The 15532-nt window shown below is 34.4% G+C and overlaps 1 protein-coding gene across 1 annotated transcript in view; it reads right to left on the bottom strand.

The window, feature by feature from the left end:
- Positions 1–15532, bottom strand: part of LOC108907680 — a 72097-nt gene that overhangs the window by 54505 nt on the left and 2060 nt on the right. Inside the window, exon 2 of the mRNA XM_018711461.1 lies at positions 5380–5588. Coding sequence (XP_018566977.1) covers positions 5380–5588 — 209 coding nt within the window. The remainder of the gene's footprint in view (positions 1–5379; positions 5589–15532) is intronic.

The following is a 15532-nucleotide window of genomic DNA, read 5'->3' as shown; positions in this document are numbered from 1 at the left end:
TATAGATTATACACGGAACACCCTGTATACTCACTTACGTCCACACTTACAGAACTGTAAACTTCAACTCAGAGGACTATTATAATTTCTATGAAACTCTCATTTATATTTGATTCGCTATCGATTTTCACCTTTTTTCCAATTATGACAGATTCTTTAGAATAGCATTGTATCTTTTCTATTTTGGTCATCGTTATAGCAGTCATTATATCCGTACCAGCTTGTTAGCCTGCATCTCAAAATAAAAACGGAAAAACAACGTACTAAAAACAAATAAAAATTCTATTCGTACGGATCTGCGATAGCAGATGTTTTAATTGAACCAGTCCTCTTTGAGTGCCTGAAATCCAAGCAATGCACGAATGTCATAATTGTAGGATTACGTAGTATTTATAAAACACTAGATGGAAAACATGATGCAATCGAGAGATATTTGTTTAAAATCCGGAAATTCGATTGACAATAGCATTAATTCGTTGTTCTAAATTATTAGAATTCATGTTTGGAAAGGCAATGACCAGATTATAGTATTTTTTAAATTAAAAACATTTTCCAAATAACATTCCATTGTGACTCAAAAATAATGAAAATGAAAGACCAGCATTTTAATTTAGATAAATAAGTCCATGCTTGCCTAAAGAAAATGTTCGAATGTTTCATTCACATAAGCTACCACTCGAAGTATCTATGACTTTATGCTCGCTATTTTCTATGATTTGGCGCAGTTTGTCCACTGTGTTCAGGTCAGTCTTATACCATACATTTCATGTAACCCCACAGGTAAAGATCGCATAGATTACATTCTGACTTTCCAAGTCCAATCACTTCAAGAAAATTTCTGTTGGAAATTTGTTTGGAGAGTACATTTACTCAGATAGTTCTTTAGTCTTGAGACATTAAGACTAGAATTTGATGCACGTGCATAGACATGATTCATTTTCACGTAAAGTGGCTCATACTTTACTATGAGACATCTCAACTTACTGTGTAATATGTTTGTACTAATTGTTGCATTTTCCTCAACTATATGTAAAACATTTTCGACTTGCAGCATCCTGGGTATCCCACAAACTCTACTGACTACATTGCTTTACAGTATGAATGTAGTGACGTCACCAAGGAACAAGGCTAACGAATTGGGATGAAAATGCAACGATTTTCTCTGGTTTTTCTAATAATTTGCACATTCTCAGAGCTGTTGCAGTCTAAATCTCCAAAATATTTATTTTCACACAATATTTTAAGTTTACGTTCACATTTAGATTCCTTATATTTACGTCACACATGCTATGCGACCTTGAACAATAAGCCACCAGAGGGTGACCTTGGATTCTGCCCAATGCCATATCGAAACACGTTACAACAATAACGTAACATTTGACCTTGTAACCAAAGTCAAGCGGTGGGGAGTGGCCCAGAATCGACTGTCTTTCAGACGGCCTTGATAATTTTACCAGCGGATGATCTCGGATTTAACCTTGAAATCAAGGTCAAGTGGTAGGAGGTGGTTCCAGAACCGCCTATGTTCCTCTACTAATACATAGTTTGTTTTTGCAATTATTTTAATGCAGGATATTGTTGTATAGTCTATAGAAATTAAAAAAATATATAAGTACCTGAATAAAAAGCCAAAAATGTGTAAAAGTTTCCTGTGTAATAGTGAATTTTTATAGAAAAACACTTATCAGATATAATATCTGTGAAAATCATACTGATGTGATGCCTAAAGTAAAATAAAACTTAAATGCTGCTTCAACATCATAGATGCTGATTAAAAAAGAAGATAATTGCTTAGATAAATAACCTACTATTTGTATTTGTTAATTAAATTTATTCTTCTTAATGTGCCAGCTTAAACTGTATCGTTTTGACCGTTGTGTATCCATTAAGCTTATTACAAACATGGAGCATGTATACGATGTGTATGTAGCCGAAGTCATAATAGATTCATCCTCTTAAATCAGGAGAATGTACATATAAATTGTGGTCTCTTGTAAGCGGTATAATATTGCACACAATGGCCCTTGTTGCAGGCCGCTAATGAAAAACCAGTGGCGTCGTATTATGGTTTCCCCTTGGCGATGTTGTTAGTCGCAAACTTCTACTAATTCTCATAGTTTAGCTGCACGGGCTGGATTTCGCTGATTAATATGTTATAATAAGGTGTCTGTATAGCTCGGTAAGAAATTGTATCCGTTCAGAAATTTCGCAGAGAAGATTAGTGCAGATGTACAGGGCGGTTTCGAAAATGGACATTTAATTTTATGTGCCATAATAACGTTTTTCGTAATTCAAATTCAGATTCAAATCACTATAGCATAATTTTGATTATAATAGAGATATGAACAAAGTTAGTCACTATAATCTAACAACTTATTGTGTTTATTATTGAAATTACAAAAAAGTTTTTACAAAAGTTTTAGCTTTTTTATGAATTTACAAATACAGTATTAGAAAAAACAATTGAATACTGGAAATCACTAAATTAAAGATTTTTTTTAAATGGAACACCCTCTATGTTCAGGAATATAAAAACTCGAAAATATTTTTTTGACTTTAACACCCTGTAGAACGTAGGGGAGCAATGTTCGAATAAGACAATCAATTTGTTTGTCATTACTTGACTTCAACAATACATTAATGATATAAGTAGGCAGCTGTTAAAATTAAAACTCCCTTTCAAAAAAACACACCGTAATTATTCTCCAAATTTATTTTTTCTAAAACTGATAATTATATTCAGAATGAACACTTCAGTTATAAAAAATAACTTGTACATGTAATTATTAATTCCAGTTTAATATTCAGGGTTTTACCATGAACAGGGAGGGAGAGAGGGAGGTTTGCCGTTCTGGGTTTCTCGACTGAATGTCATCAAAGTAATTTAGCAACAAAAAAAATGCCTTTCGAAAAAATCTAGAGCTACAGTTCTCATCTTCCAAACCCCCGTAGGTGTATATTATTACATTAGTTCCTTGTGTCTCTCAAAAAAAATAGACCCGTTTTTTTAACATACAGGGTGATTCACAAATGGCGACCAAAAATGAAACCTCCTATTCTTTGGTGAATTTTAAATTGAGTCTTTCCCATAAAGTTTTTATCTAGGATGCTTCGTTAAAAAGATACAGGGTGTTAAACTTCAAAAAAATATTTTAATTTTTTTAAATAATTTAAAAACTAGTAAGTGAAATAATCGGTGGCATATTTTTCTAAATAAAATAGTACGCCGTTACTTTACGGTAACAATCATGATATTTTCGGATTCGTCTTTCAATTTTCTACAAATTACTACTATTTTATGTTTTTCAAAAAAGCCTGACTTTCGAGTAAAACTTAAAAAACCAACTGAAAACACTTTTACTTAAATGACATGACAAGCACTAATCATTCGGTTATTTATTGGAATAAAGAAATTAATAACATTAGTCATCATTTTAATGATTTTATTTGAGTAAATGCTCAAAAATACCTCCATTTCCACGAACATAGGCCCGACATCTTTTTAGTAACGGAAATGTAATTTGTTCGAAATTTATTGTTGCTTGAATACGATGAAAAGTATTATTTATTACAAGTTATTTGAATTTCATAAGTCACGACTTTTTATCTTGCAGAACATAAATAACACATAACTTCAAGTTATTAAAATGTCTGGTTCATGATTTTGCTAAAAATTTTAGAACCACTACGTGATAATTCGAATATCCCGCTCCATTTGTAAAAATAATAAAAAAACATAACTACTACACCTTGTATGATTGGCGTGGAGTTGCACAAAGGCGTTCGATAGCATTCATTAATTATTTCAGTACACTAACCATATAATGAAACACTAGACTGATTATCCGTTCAATAAACACAGTCATTATTAATTTAAAACGAACGGATCTANCGTGATAATTCGAATTTCCCACTCCATTTGTAAAAATAATAATAAAAACATGACTACTACACCTTGTATGATTGGCGCGGATTTGCATAAAGGCGTTCGATAGCATTCATTAATTATTTCAGTACACTAACCATATAATGAAACACTAGACTGATTATCCGTTCAATAAACACAGTCATTATTAATTTAAAACGAACGGATCTAGAGAGCTGGATTTTCGTTTAGAGCTCGTTTGCGCAAATAATTAAATTCGTAAACTAAATTGTAATTTGCTTAATTAATTGATAGATTCCGACTACTTTGAAGTTTACATGTGTGGTGCAATTGTCTGCAGAAATGATCAGAAATCGGAATTTTCGTTGTATCTCAACATCTTTTACATAACTTCAAGTAACTTCATTCACAATTTACACATCCGAAGTCACTGCTACAATAACTTCAAATGATAGTTTAAATAATTAAGTTGTATACATTTTAGTAACTAAATCAGTATAGTTTAGTAAAAATCAAGTATAAGTATTATTTTTTGAAAATTACTCCAAGTAAAATATGTTAGTTGATAAGTAACTTCACAACTCAGAAATTTTTGATAACTTGCAAAAATATCATCATATCATCAAATCATAAATTAAATAACTTCAAATCACAAGTTACTGGGAAGTTGAAAAATAATTCCAGGTAAAAGTAATTTATTTGTCAGTCACTTTGTGTTTCAATTTGCAAATTACATATATCTAACTCCTAGTAAGTTCATCCACAATTTAGAAATCACAAGTTATCGGTAACTTGCAAAAAAATATCTTAAAACCGTCGCAAGTTGTTGTCAACTTGCAAAAATTACAGATAACCACTATACTTGAACAAATAACTTCATTCTGTCACTGCAACTTGCAAAATTACTTTATGTTGCATATTACATCTATATAACTTGAAAAAGTAACTTTAATTACAAGTTATAACTAACTGACAACTTGCAAACAATAATTTTAAATCGTGTTAAGAATATCGTATACGTTTCTTTAACACAGACATTCTAGTGGTCGTTCTAACAACCTCGGTACTAAAATGGTGCCACACATGTTTTGAAATTAATTATACTAAAGTTTATTTTTGTTTTAATTATATACCAACAATGGTGGAGTGAGATCGGAATGACTTTGATTTAAATATTACGTAGGAATATAAAGAAACTTTGTGTGAGTTGGACGCGAGGAAAAATGTAGGCGCACGTGGGGGCGAAGCCGATTTTACTGGACGGAAAATAATTTTCCAACAGTAACTTTTCGTTTTCAGTTTCTATAAACATATTTTTTGTTCAATTTGGTGTTTTTAGACCGGAAGGTGATTTTTTTAATGGAAATACCCACACTTGAGTAATCATTTTCGCTACAATACATTTAAGGTGAGCGTATGCAGAAAAATCGATACATTTCAAATCTAGAAGTTACAATTCGTTTTCAGCAGACACTTGTGGAACGCATACTCACGTGACATATTCTCCATCCTCGAAATTGTGCGTAACGTTGGTAAACTTATGCACGTGTGGCCTTCCCACGTGTTGGCCGTTCACGTACCAGCTCAGGTTCGCAGCAGGAATAGACTTCTCTGATACGCAGTTGGCTTTTAGGATATCTCCCATCCTATATCTTGCCTTCAGACCCGTTATGTAAGGATCTTTTTCGGGCAGAGCTACAACCTGAAACAAATATCTTGATCAGTTTTAATCAAAACACAACACTATGTCCTTGTATGTTTTAATATATTTCAATTCATTTCTTATTTGACCTTTTGTGAGCCTTTTTTATTGAATTAATGTTGAAGAAAATGAACAGCTTGAAAAATTTTCCAAGGAAAATTTACTTTACTTTTGACGGTTGGCCGTAATTGAAGAAAAACGGAAAGAGTAAATTCCATTTTGGTAATTCCATTCGTGGTAACCGTACTCTTATAAAAAATGTAAGACCCATGGGCGTAGCTAAGGGGGTGCAGGGATGTGTACGGCCCACTCCAGTAAAAAATCTAATATTATCGTCTATCATATCGACATATCCGTAAGTTGCTGACTGCGTGTCCTTTTTTTTAGAATGGAATTAATACGTATTCAGGTTTTTGAAATGTGATTCTATCTCCGAAAACACTGACAACTATTTATTGCTGCCAATTAAATAAAATAGCAAGTACCTACAGTGTTTTCAAATAAATTGGCAATGCGAGCTATGGAGAAAATTGATGTTTTTACATCTTTTTTCTAGTTGAGAATGTTGAAAAAGTATACTGAAATTGTTTTTGACAGCCTGCAAGAACAAAACACTGTTAGTTTTTATGTTTCTGTTTGTTGTAATAAATTTCGTCAAGCAAGTCGTTAATTTTTTCAATAAATATTAAAACCATAGCATTTTTGAATAAGAAATGAAAAGACCTTTTAAATGAGGTATCATTAGCCCCTACTTTCCATTTAAAAATTTAGGGGTTGCAACTGCCACTCGAAAGGGGTTAAATTTAGGGATGAAATTTTTACGTTGCAAGATGTCATTCAGAAACCACAAACGATGCATCTCGGGACTTTTTAATAAATATGCACAATAACTGAGTTACTAAATTTATTCCATTGGGCTGTTCCACACTGTATATTATAAACGTTGAAACTCTTTTGTTTTTCAGATCAACGTTGACCAGTAACAGACTTGATCGAACCAGTACATATATATCATTCTGTATCTTATGAACGGGAAGAGATATCGAAAAACTTTTTTAATAAGAGTTTCCATATGACTTCACGGATATGTGCCAAAATGACGTCATATTCCTTAGGATAAACTTACCAAGATGGAATCTCGAGTCAAATACTTGTATCATCATTAGAGTTCGGGGTTTTCGTCGGCTAGTCATAGGCGTGTTCGTCGTAAACAAATAAATAAACATGTACTTAGGTATAAATAAATATAAATAAATTTGTGTATTTTATCAGCGAAATGTCGTTTTTTACCCCTTGGCGCATTTGACATTATTATAATATTAAAACACGTATACACGAAGCAAATGCGAAACCAATAACTGCCGTTATTACCGGTTTCGAATGGTGCGCTGTAGCGAAAGGCCGACGCGACGGTTATGATCATCCGACCGAGTCCCGAACTTTAAACATCACTTCATATGGATCCCCGCTTTACGGTTTCCTCTTTGCTCTTCTAGTTTTCCTGTTATAGCGATCAACCAACGGTTCTAGGACACCATGTACACCTAGAAATGTGGACATGCTGTACATAATTAATTTATTTGGTTATGAGGTTATGGTTATAATAGTATTATAGGAAATGTTTTTGTTAAAAATAAGGAGTGATGGAGGATTTGCTTTAGACGCTGACTTTCGTTTCTAGTCAACTCATAGTTAATTACCGTTAACAATTTTTGTAGTGCTTGCCTTTCGTGTGAGAGATTTTAACTCGCCTCAAGGCTACCCCTGCGTTAGCACGTTGTTACTTTTCATCGCTATTCTTTTGGAATTAACCATAAAACACGTACCTCGTTTCCCGACTAAAATTGCTCACTTTCCGAGAAAAAATATTAATTAAAAATTATATTTGAAGAGCGTTTTCAATTTAAAATTCAATTATGTAGTTCTGTTTTATTTCCGCGTCCTCCCGGCTACCGGCATGTTAAGGTAAGGGCTCACCCTTTATTTTTTTCATATTTAATAAAGCAGAATTTAATATGGGAGTAATTTTACGGTTGTTTCTACTTCAAGTGATATTAAGGATGAATTTTTAAGTTTTTGTAGCTGCAATGTAATTACAATTGCTTCTGTTCCATCCGTCAGCTTAAAGAATACGAAAAAAATAAAATTTCGTTGCGATGAGTTGACTTTGATGAGCGTTATTTTATAATTCCAAAAATAGTTTATTTTCAATTCCAGGATGGATAATGCAGAAATATTCACAACTTCCAAAAAAATTTGGGAATGGATGCGGCATAAAAAATGAAGTCAATATCGTAAAAAAAATTTTTGTAAAATCCTTATAGTTTCCGAGAAGAAAATTATTAAAGTTGTAGTACTTTCAACCAGTACATATATGGACAACTAGTTTCTAGCGTCATTCGTACCACGCGTGGAGAGCTACGTGGCCTGAGCGACTCCGAATACTGAAATCCGATTTTACAATCCTCGTTGCGATAGTGTTTACAATAGTTTTTTAGTAGTTAGTGTCAAAAATGGCTTACGTGTATAGCAACTCGGAGTTGATGGACATCGTTTTAATTTATGGTGAAGCAATACAATATTTGTGTTATGGTGAAGCAAGGCAACAATAGTGTTATTACGCAGAAACTGTGGAAGATATGTCCAAATGTGTTTACACGTCGGTTGACAAAATTTTGAACATCAGATATATGTCAAGATATATAGAACATATGACAAATTATTTTATTAAGTAAAACCACAAATTAATTTCATTAATAATTAATTCTTTCAAGTTTTTATTCGTATTTTATTACACTTGGCATTGTGTAAGGTCAGGTTTTACAGTAGACCAATTTCCAGTGTCGTAGAGAAGTGTATTCTTATATCTTGATTTTTTTTAGAAAATTGTATTTGTAAGAATCCCCTGTACATTCAAAGTTTTTTTTGGGTAAGTTCTGATTCACGTGGACAGGAGTTCTTTTTTCTCCTTTTCCTAGTGGTTGGTTTTGATATGTCCCATGGTACTGCGTCCTTATCAGGCCTATTGTGCATCCCACTACTCAGTGATATTCATCTAGCAGTTTTGTCCTTTTTACAACCAAAATCTTCCTTAGCGACACTTCTTTCAGCTCCTTGTGTTCCAGATAGAGTCTTCCCAGGAGCGTCATTCATTATTACACTCGCTCAGGATATGCAGAGAGGTTCCATCCGCTGAGTCACGTCCTCGGCAGACTAGACTGTCTACAAGCTTTAGCTTATGTAGATGTTCCCTAAACTGACAGTGTTCCGTCACTCTCCTGAGCCGCCAAGCTCAGCAACTCATTTGTTCTTTTCTTCAAAGGATACTCCATAAGCTCCTTGGAATGGTTTAGCCCTATCCTTGAAGTCCAGCATTTACTGTGTTCTGCTTCAGTTCATTTGCCCAGAGCTCCGCTGGGAGATGTACCGCAGAAGCGCCAATGAACCCTATTTCAGATCCCTTTCTAGCAAGTTCGTCCTCTTTCTCTTTCCCATTAACGCCTTTGTGTCTTGGCGCCCAACACATTTGTAAACATTCCCACAGGAGTTAGTTTATTTAGAAGTTCGAAATATTAATTAACAATTTCGTAATAAAAAAAAACTTATGCAAAGGGCTCTGAATTTAGTAAATGAATGGTGCATGGGAAACGCTGCCAGTTAGTCCAAAAAATACAGTCGTAGTTCCCTTCACCAACAGAAGAAGCCCTGATGGGAAAGAAGTAGATACTCACAATAGGTGAAAAGTTAGGTAAAGGTTAGATGAATGTGTGAAGTTTTCCAGAGAACTCAGTCACTTGGGGTTGACACTAGACAACTGGACAACTTAATGAGGATAATGAGACGAATGGACAACTTAATGAGGACAACTGGACAACTTAATGAGGAGAATGAGACAAATCAACCGCTTTGTGTCCTTTCCACGGGCAGGTATGTCTTTCTACACATCCAAATCTCGCCTAGAAATATATGTGACGTACAGACCAGTAGAAGGTGGACGAGCATCGCGAGCTTTTTCTGGACATTTACTCCTCCAAGTAGTAACAGCGAGATTTGTCCGACTTATATTATTGGACATTGAATGCCAAGTAGCTAAGCTGCACTCGTTCTACATTCCTATTTGATATAAGTTATATGCATTTGGTTTCATAATAAACTATGAAGGATAAAATATCTCCAGAGTCCAAAAGTTTGGGAAACGCTGGCATAATTTTAGAGATTATTTAATATTGCGCCAGAAACACGAGAATATTGTAATGGTAATTATTGCTACATCAGTGAACAGTATAGTAAGTATACAAAAAAGAAAAAAACAAGAATATCAATTTTGCCATGAGGTAATTGTATCGAGACTCCCTCATTAGAGCCCATGAAATTTCCATGAATTTGCAAATTGACACTTCACGCGATGCTTTATTAACGCCCGAATTTAAATAACAAATTGGCTGAAATTCAATAGCCAAATAGGTTCTCCGCATTCGGCATCGTTTAAATTCCTTGCCAGCCCCGATGGCTGGGCAGATACGTATAGGGGTCGATAAAACATCCCGTGGAATCAGACGGCGGAGCGGTTGGTTTGGTGAATACGTATTATCAGTAAAAACACGGAAAGTCGATTTTAGGAAAACCGGGGTTTGTTGCTTTATAAGCATTGCGGAGAGCGGAACATCGGAGAGATTGATTCAGTAATACGTTTGCTATCAATTTTTCAATAAGGACCGGTTCGTGAGATGATTCTGGAGTGTTCGGGATAATATTTCACCCGAAAAAGTAAATCTAGAACAGGAATATACATACACGAACAGAGCGGTGCATGTAAATGAGGAAAGTGTGGTCGGATTTCCAACGACATCGACGTCGTGGTTATGGAAGGATCAGTATGTAATCCTGACTTGTTATCACATTAACGTATATTAAGAAGGGTTGAAGAATTGACGTCTTGAGAGACATATCTCTCTGTTCTCTCTCTCAATCTACCTTCTCTAATCAGCACCTACTCTATGTTTCGCAATAGCTGATTTTTTTAGATTGTTATTCTTCAAGTGACACTAGTGCTCGTTTAATCTCGTACTAACGTATTTTTTCCGCATATATACGACGATATATATGTTTTTTTTTATAATATTACACGCATACTCAAAATGAATACAAAAATGCACTGTATTGTTACTAAATACTGAAATAATTAACTTTATAAGGTTGTACACCTACACTACACAAAGACACTTCACAAACTAAAATAAATTGTAACAGAATGAAACGTGATGACGTATTCGGACATTCCTGTTTCGCTGAATCAACGTAGTGGTTTATTTTTACCCGCTTACCATCCCGTCGTATCATACCAGGTGCGACGTCAACTGGCAGCAACGGTTTTTCAAAGGTGGCAATATGGAATTTTAACTGAACAGCGAAGGCCGTTGCCCTTTGTAAAGTAAATTATAACGCCACTATTTATTTCACTAAAAAAAGAATTTGAGATTCGAACTCAGGGAAACACGTACTATTACCCCTAAAAACGTTCATTTATTATTTCATATTCGACCATTCAAAATCAAGTAAAAAGAATATCAAAGGAGTATGGTGTTCTGCCTCATTCAATTTTAAGTTTAACGATCAGGGTGATGTTTCTGAGAAACTAATATATTTTTATATCTGATATAAACGGGAAATATGAGGTATTTGTGTATTTATATTATTTGTTAAGGGATTCTGAAATTCCTATTCTAGGAATCTTTTATAGTATTTGATATGCCGTTTTTATTATCAATAAACCGAGCACGAATTCGGTCTGGTCATCGACCCCTCGCAGTAGTAAACTTAATAACTGTGTATTATGGCCGATGCACCAGCATTATTACCTATTTTATTCCATCCGTGGTAATAAAAATGGCGGATGATACGAAACTTTTAAAACCAATCATTTTAGTAAATTGTAAGAACTCTATCAACGGTCTGCGATAGCCATTAAAGCCATGTGTTCAGTTCTCCCTCATACTGGGACATAAGTTTGTTCTGGTAATAGCTTTGTGAAAAATACTGTAAATTAAACAATTTTGACACATTAACTGTTCGGATAGATCGGTGGCCGAGCGATTCGAGGTGTCAGTGCTTGAATCGATGATTGCCACTGTCGCGGATTTGATCTATATCAGCTATATAGAACGTTGACTTTGGTCAATGTAAGAGATTGATTCCGGTCGGCGTTTGACCATCCCCCTAATTAATGAGGTTCTCCAGATTTCCCTCATTCCTGCACTTAATGATGGTTAAGGCTTACCAACGTAAGTCGTTTCTAGGCGCGATCTATCGAGTAATAATAATAATATGCCGCCCTCTCTTCCGCACGAATCTCCGACTTCTGCGATTAGAATTACTGTTATGCTGTTGTGTAATAACTATTACTGATGCAACAACACCAAATTTAGTCTTCAAACACCACTGATACATTTCATAAAACATCAGCTTTAAACTAATAGTTGCAAAACAAGACTGTTCTATCTTGAGGCCGATGTATTATATAGGCATAGTGCGGCGCAGAGTTTAACAGGACCGTAGTCAGATTGAGGATGAAAATATTAATATGTTTACAGAAAATAGGTCGCAATATAGTACTATTACCAAAGTTGCTCTTTGCTAAGTAGAGAAAAATACCTATATAAATTTAATTGACACCATTTACCCGATAAACCTTAGTGTTGAGACAAGGCTTCCGTCTTCCGTTGCATATTGGAAGGAGTTAAAATGTATTACTACGTGCTTTTCTAAGTTTTCTTTAGTGAAACGGCGACGTTTATCACTTAATATTAACTTGTGTAGAGAAAATTACTGTTTACAACGGACAGTATGAGAAATTGTTGAGGCATATATTAATATATTTGCTGGTTTTTCAAAATGGTGTATCCCGGATTTGTGTCCAACGCTCTTTGCATTTTTTCTTTTATCGTACTACTGACTGGGCGTATATTATTGGTATGGTATATATTTTTGTACATCATCCATTATATCAAATGGAATATGGACGAGGCATGGCTCTTCAAATATATTGTCATTTTAGTTTTGTAACAAGAATTTATAATGCGTTCACACACAGTACAAAACAGGTCATTCCCTTCAATGCGTATGTCCCTGTAACCTTCAGGATCACTGTCAAACCACATTTGAAATATCTATTTCTTTTCTCTTTTTGGCATTTTACTTCACTTTTCCCCCTAACTAATAGTTGTTAATGTAAATTATGTTACTATTTCTAAATAGTTATTGAAATACACGGCGAATACAATTTACAGCAGATGTAAAAAAGAAAGGTACCTATGCGACACGAACTACTACAAGGTTCCGTAAAAAAATGAACAGTTCAAAACACGAGTCAGCTGTGAAGGCCACCGATCCTCGCGACGGCTCTGTTAGACTCTGCCCGTGCACTAAGCCTAATTATAACCTGTTGACTGACTCAAATTAATCGATATATGTAATTCCTTTAAATGAAAATATACTGATTATACAAAAAATAATTAATTAAATGGACCTTTTGCTGTAATATAGGAATGAATTTTTATCACTGGCAGTTCCTTGTGTAAGCTTTTGGAGGAGAACAATGTGACAAAAATTAACTGCTGGCATTTAATAAGAGCTGGTATTTAGTTTTTTTTGTACCTTTGCCCCTAATGGAGCCTAATTAAATGAAATGGTTAGGTAAAGGAAAGGACTGTATAAAAAATACATTAATTGGAACAATATCAAGCCGTAGGGTAAAGCGAAATAAACGAGGTAGCTTTTTGAGTGAGTTGGAAAATCTAAGTGAAAAATATAAAAAGCCAGTACCTAATTATTTTTCAGGTAAATAAATTGTTGTGTTTTTTTCTTCTCAAATATGGAACATGCTTTGAGTATCCATTTCACTGCAATTCGTGTCATCAAACGAAGAACAAATTTTGCTGCAACTCGATGCATGTTCAATTTTTTAGCGAAGATTTCATGGTATGTCCCAATAGACCTTTTTAGTTGACAATTGATTTTCTACGTTTGATCTTGAACTGACCTTAAACCAGAGCTAATCGTGTCAAACGGACACCGGATTCGGATTCAGTGATCCCAAAACCATATGGATACCATGGTCTTGTCTTTCGGACCTGCCACTTTTTCTTTTGTGGGGCTGTGTAATCTATGTTGATAAGTAAATAGTTGTCTGTACCTTGATTAAACTGTAAAAATTATGTGAAAGAGCGCAGTTCGGATGCCTTGAGAACAAACTCGAAGTAAAAATTATCTCGCGCAAAAGCGAACCAAGCCTAATTGATGTGAAAATCTGGTATCTTTAAAATAAAATTGGCGATTACCTACAAATCTGGAGAGTTCTTGTCGCTGAAAAAGCTGAATAAGGCGCTAATGGCTTCGGGGACGTGTTCGAGGCAAGCCGCGTCATTTTGTGCTCACTCTCCATCACGTTAAAGCTCTTTCTTTGTCTTAAACACTCGCCAGGCGTGCGAATAAGTGCTATCCTACTTTTCTATATTATGACGAATGCGCCGATATTATCGCATTTAAAGCGGTTGATGTATCGTTATCAACTTTAAGAATAATAACCTGTACTACTAATAATCTCGTAAAAATGTTTGATAACTTACTGAGGGAAATTCTGAAATTTGCGTGGAAATATGGAAATTGTACGTAGATATTTATATCAATGGCGTAGCAAACCTTAATTTTCTTAGAGTATAGTTCCTAAAGACCAAATTTTAGTCTAGTATGTAGACTTGTTACATTTTGTTGTGCTAAAGTTTGTTTTTGTAACAAACAACTCTCATCCAAGTTTCATTAATTTACGTCAAACATCCTCAGAGATATTTTAGAAATTATGAGAGTATGTTCTAATTTTGGCGCACCCAATATTTCAAAAATGAAGCAAACTACGACCAACTTTTTTCTTGATAATTGTTCTACCATTTAGCGACATTTCCTGATAAAAACCTGACCCCCCTGAATAGACCAGAGCAGTTTTTCCTAAAACGAATTCTAAGAGTTCTACTATCTTGTAAAGGTTGGGTACGAAACAATTACTCAAACTGTTCAATAATCTTTTATTATGGGTTCCCCTAGCAGGATAGTTACCATTTTCCTTAAAAGAAATATACTTCAAAAAAACATCTCTGAAGAGATCGACGCATAAAAATTTTCAAAGTATTAACGTTTTTTAAGTCTTTACAGTTTCTTAATATAAAACCTACAGTCTTATTGGCATTAATAACCAAATTATTAATTTGAGTAACAAATGCAAAGGTAAATTCTTTACACAATCTCTTCTTTAAAATGTAATAATATTAAGTGAATAATCATAAGTTTAGATTTCATTTTTCCTAGAAAATTGTACCTTGGTTAATATTTAACATTACACGATTTGCGTTACACCTTTTGCCAATTAAGTTGGCTCGAGTCTGTAAATATACGAGTATACTCTTCACTGTCAATATTTGTATACATTTGAAAATCACCTGCAAAAAGAAAATTATGGCACTATATGGTATTAGGAAAATCATTATAGGCTGTTTGGAAATGAAAGAAAGTAATAAAACCCCGAGATAAGAACCGGCCATGGGCGTGGTAATATTTCGTTTCAGGTAATTATCGGGTAACACTAATGCTAACAGGTAATGGGTGTACATTAGTATATTTTACTGGATACATCATAGGGCAGGAGCCAGTGTATTGTGACAGATCAATCCAGTCTTAGAGCTGAATATACGAAGACGTGCTAGTGCAGTAGAGTAAAATTCGACTTGTGTTTAGTGACTATTGTGCCAGTGGATATAATATTGTTTGGGTAAAATGTCGAGCTTATCAGATTACGTACCTGCTAAACGCGTGAAAAGATGTGCGCTGTCTCAGAATGAGAAGATTATTATATTAAATGTATTTAATGCATTGAAACACCAAAATCCTACCAACAG

Source organism: Anoplophora glabripennis, unplaced genomic scaffold (genome assembly GCF_000390285.2).
Source record: "Anoplophora glabripennis isolate ALB-LARVAE unplaced genomic scaffold, Agla_2.0 scaffold200, whole genome shotgun sequence".
In the NCBI taxonomy this organism is placed as follows: Eukaryota; Metazoa; Arthropoda; class Insecta; order Coleoptera; family Cerambycidae; genus Anoplophora; species Anoplophora glabripennis.
Note: the sequence above shows the minus strand (reverse complement) of the source record. Positions and strands in the feature narration are given on the sequence as shown.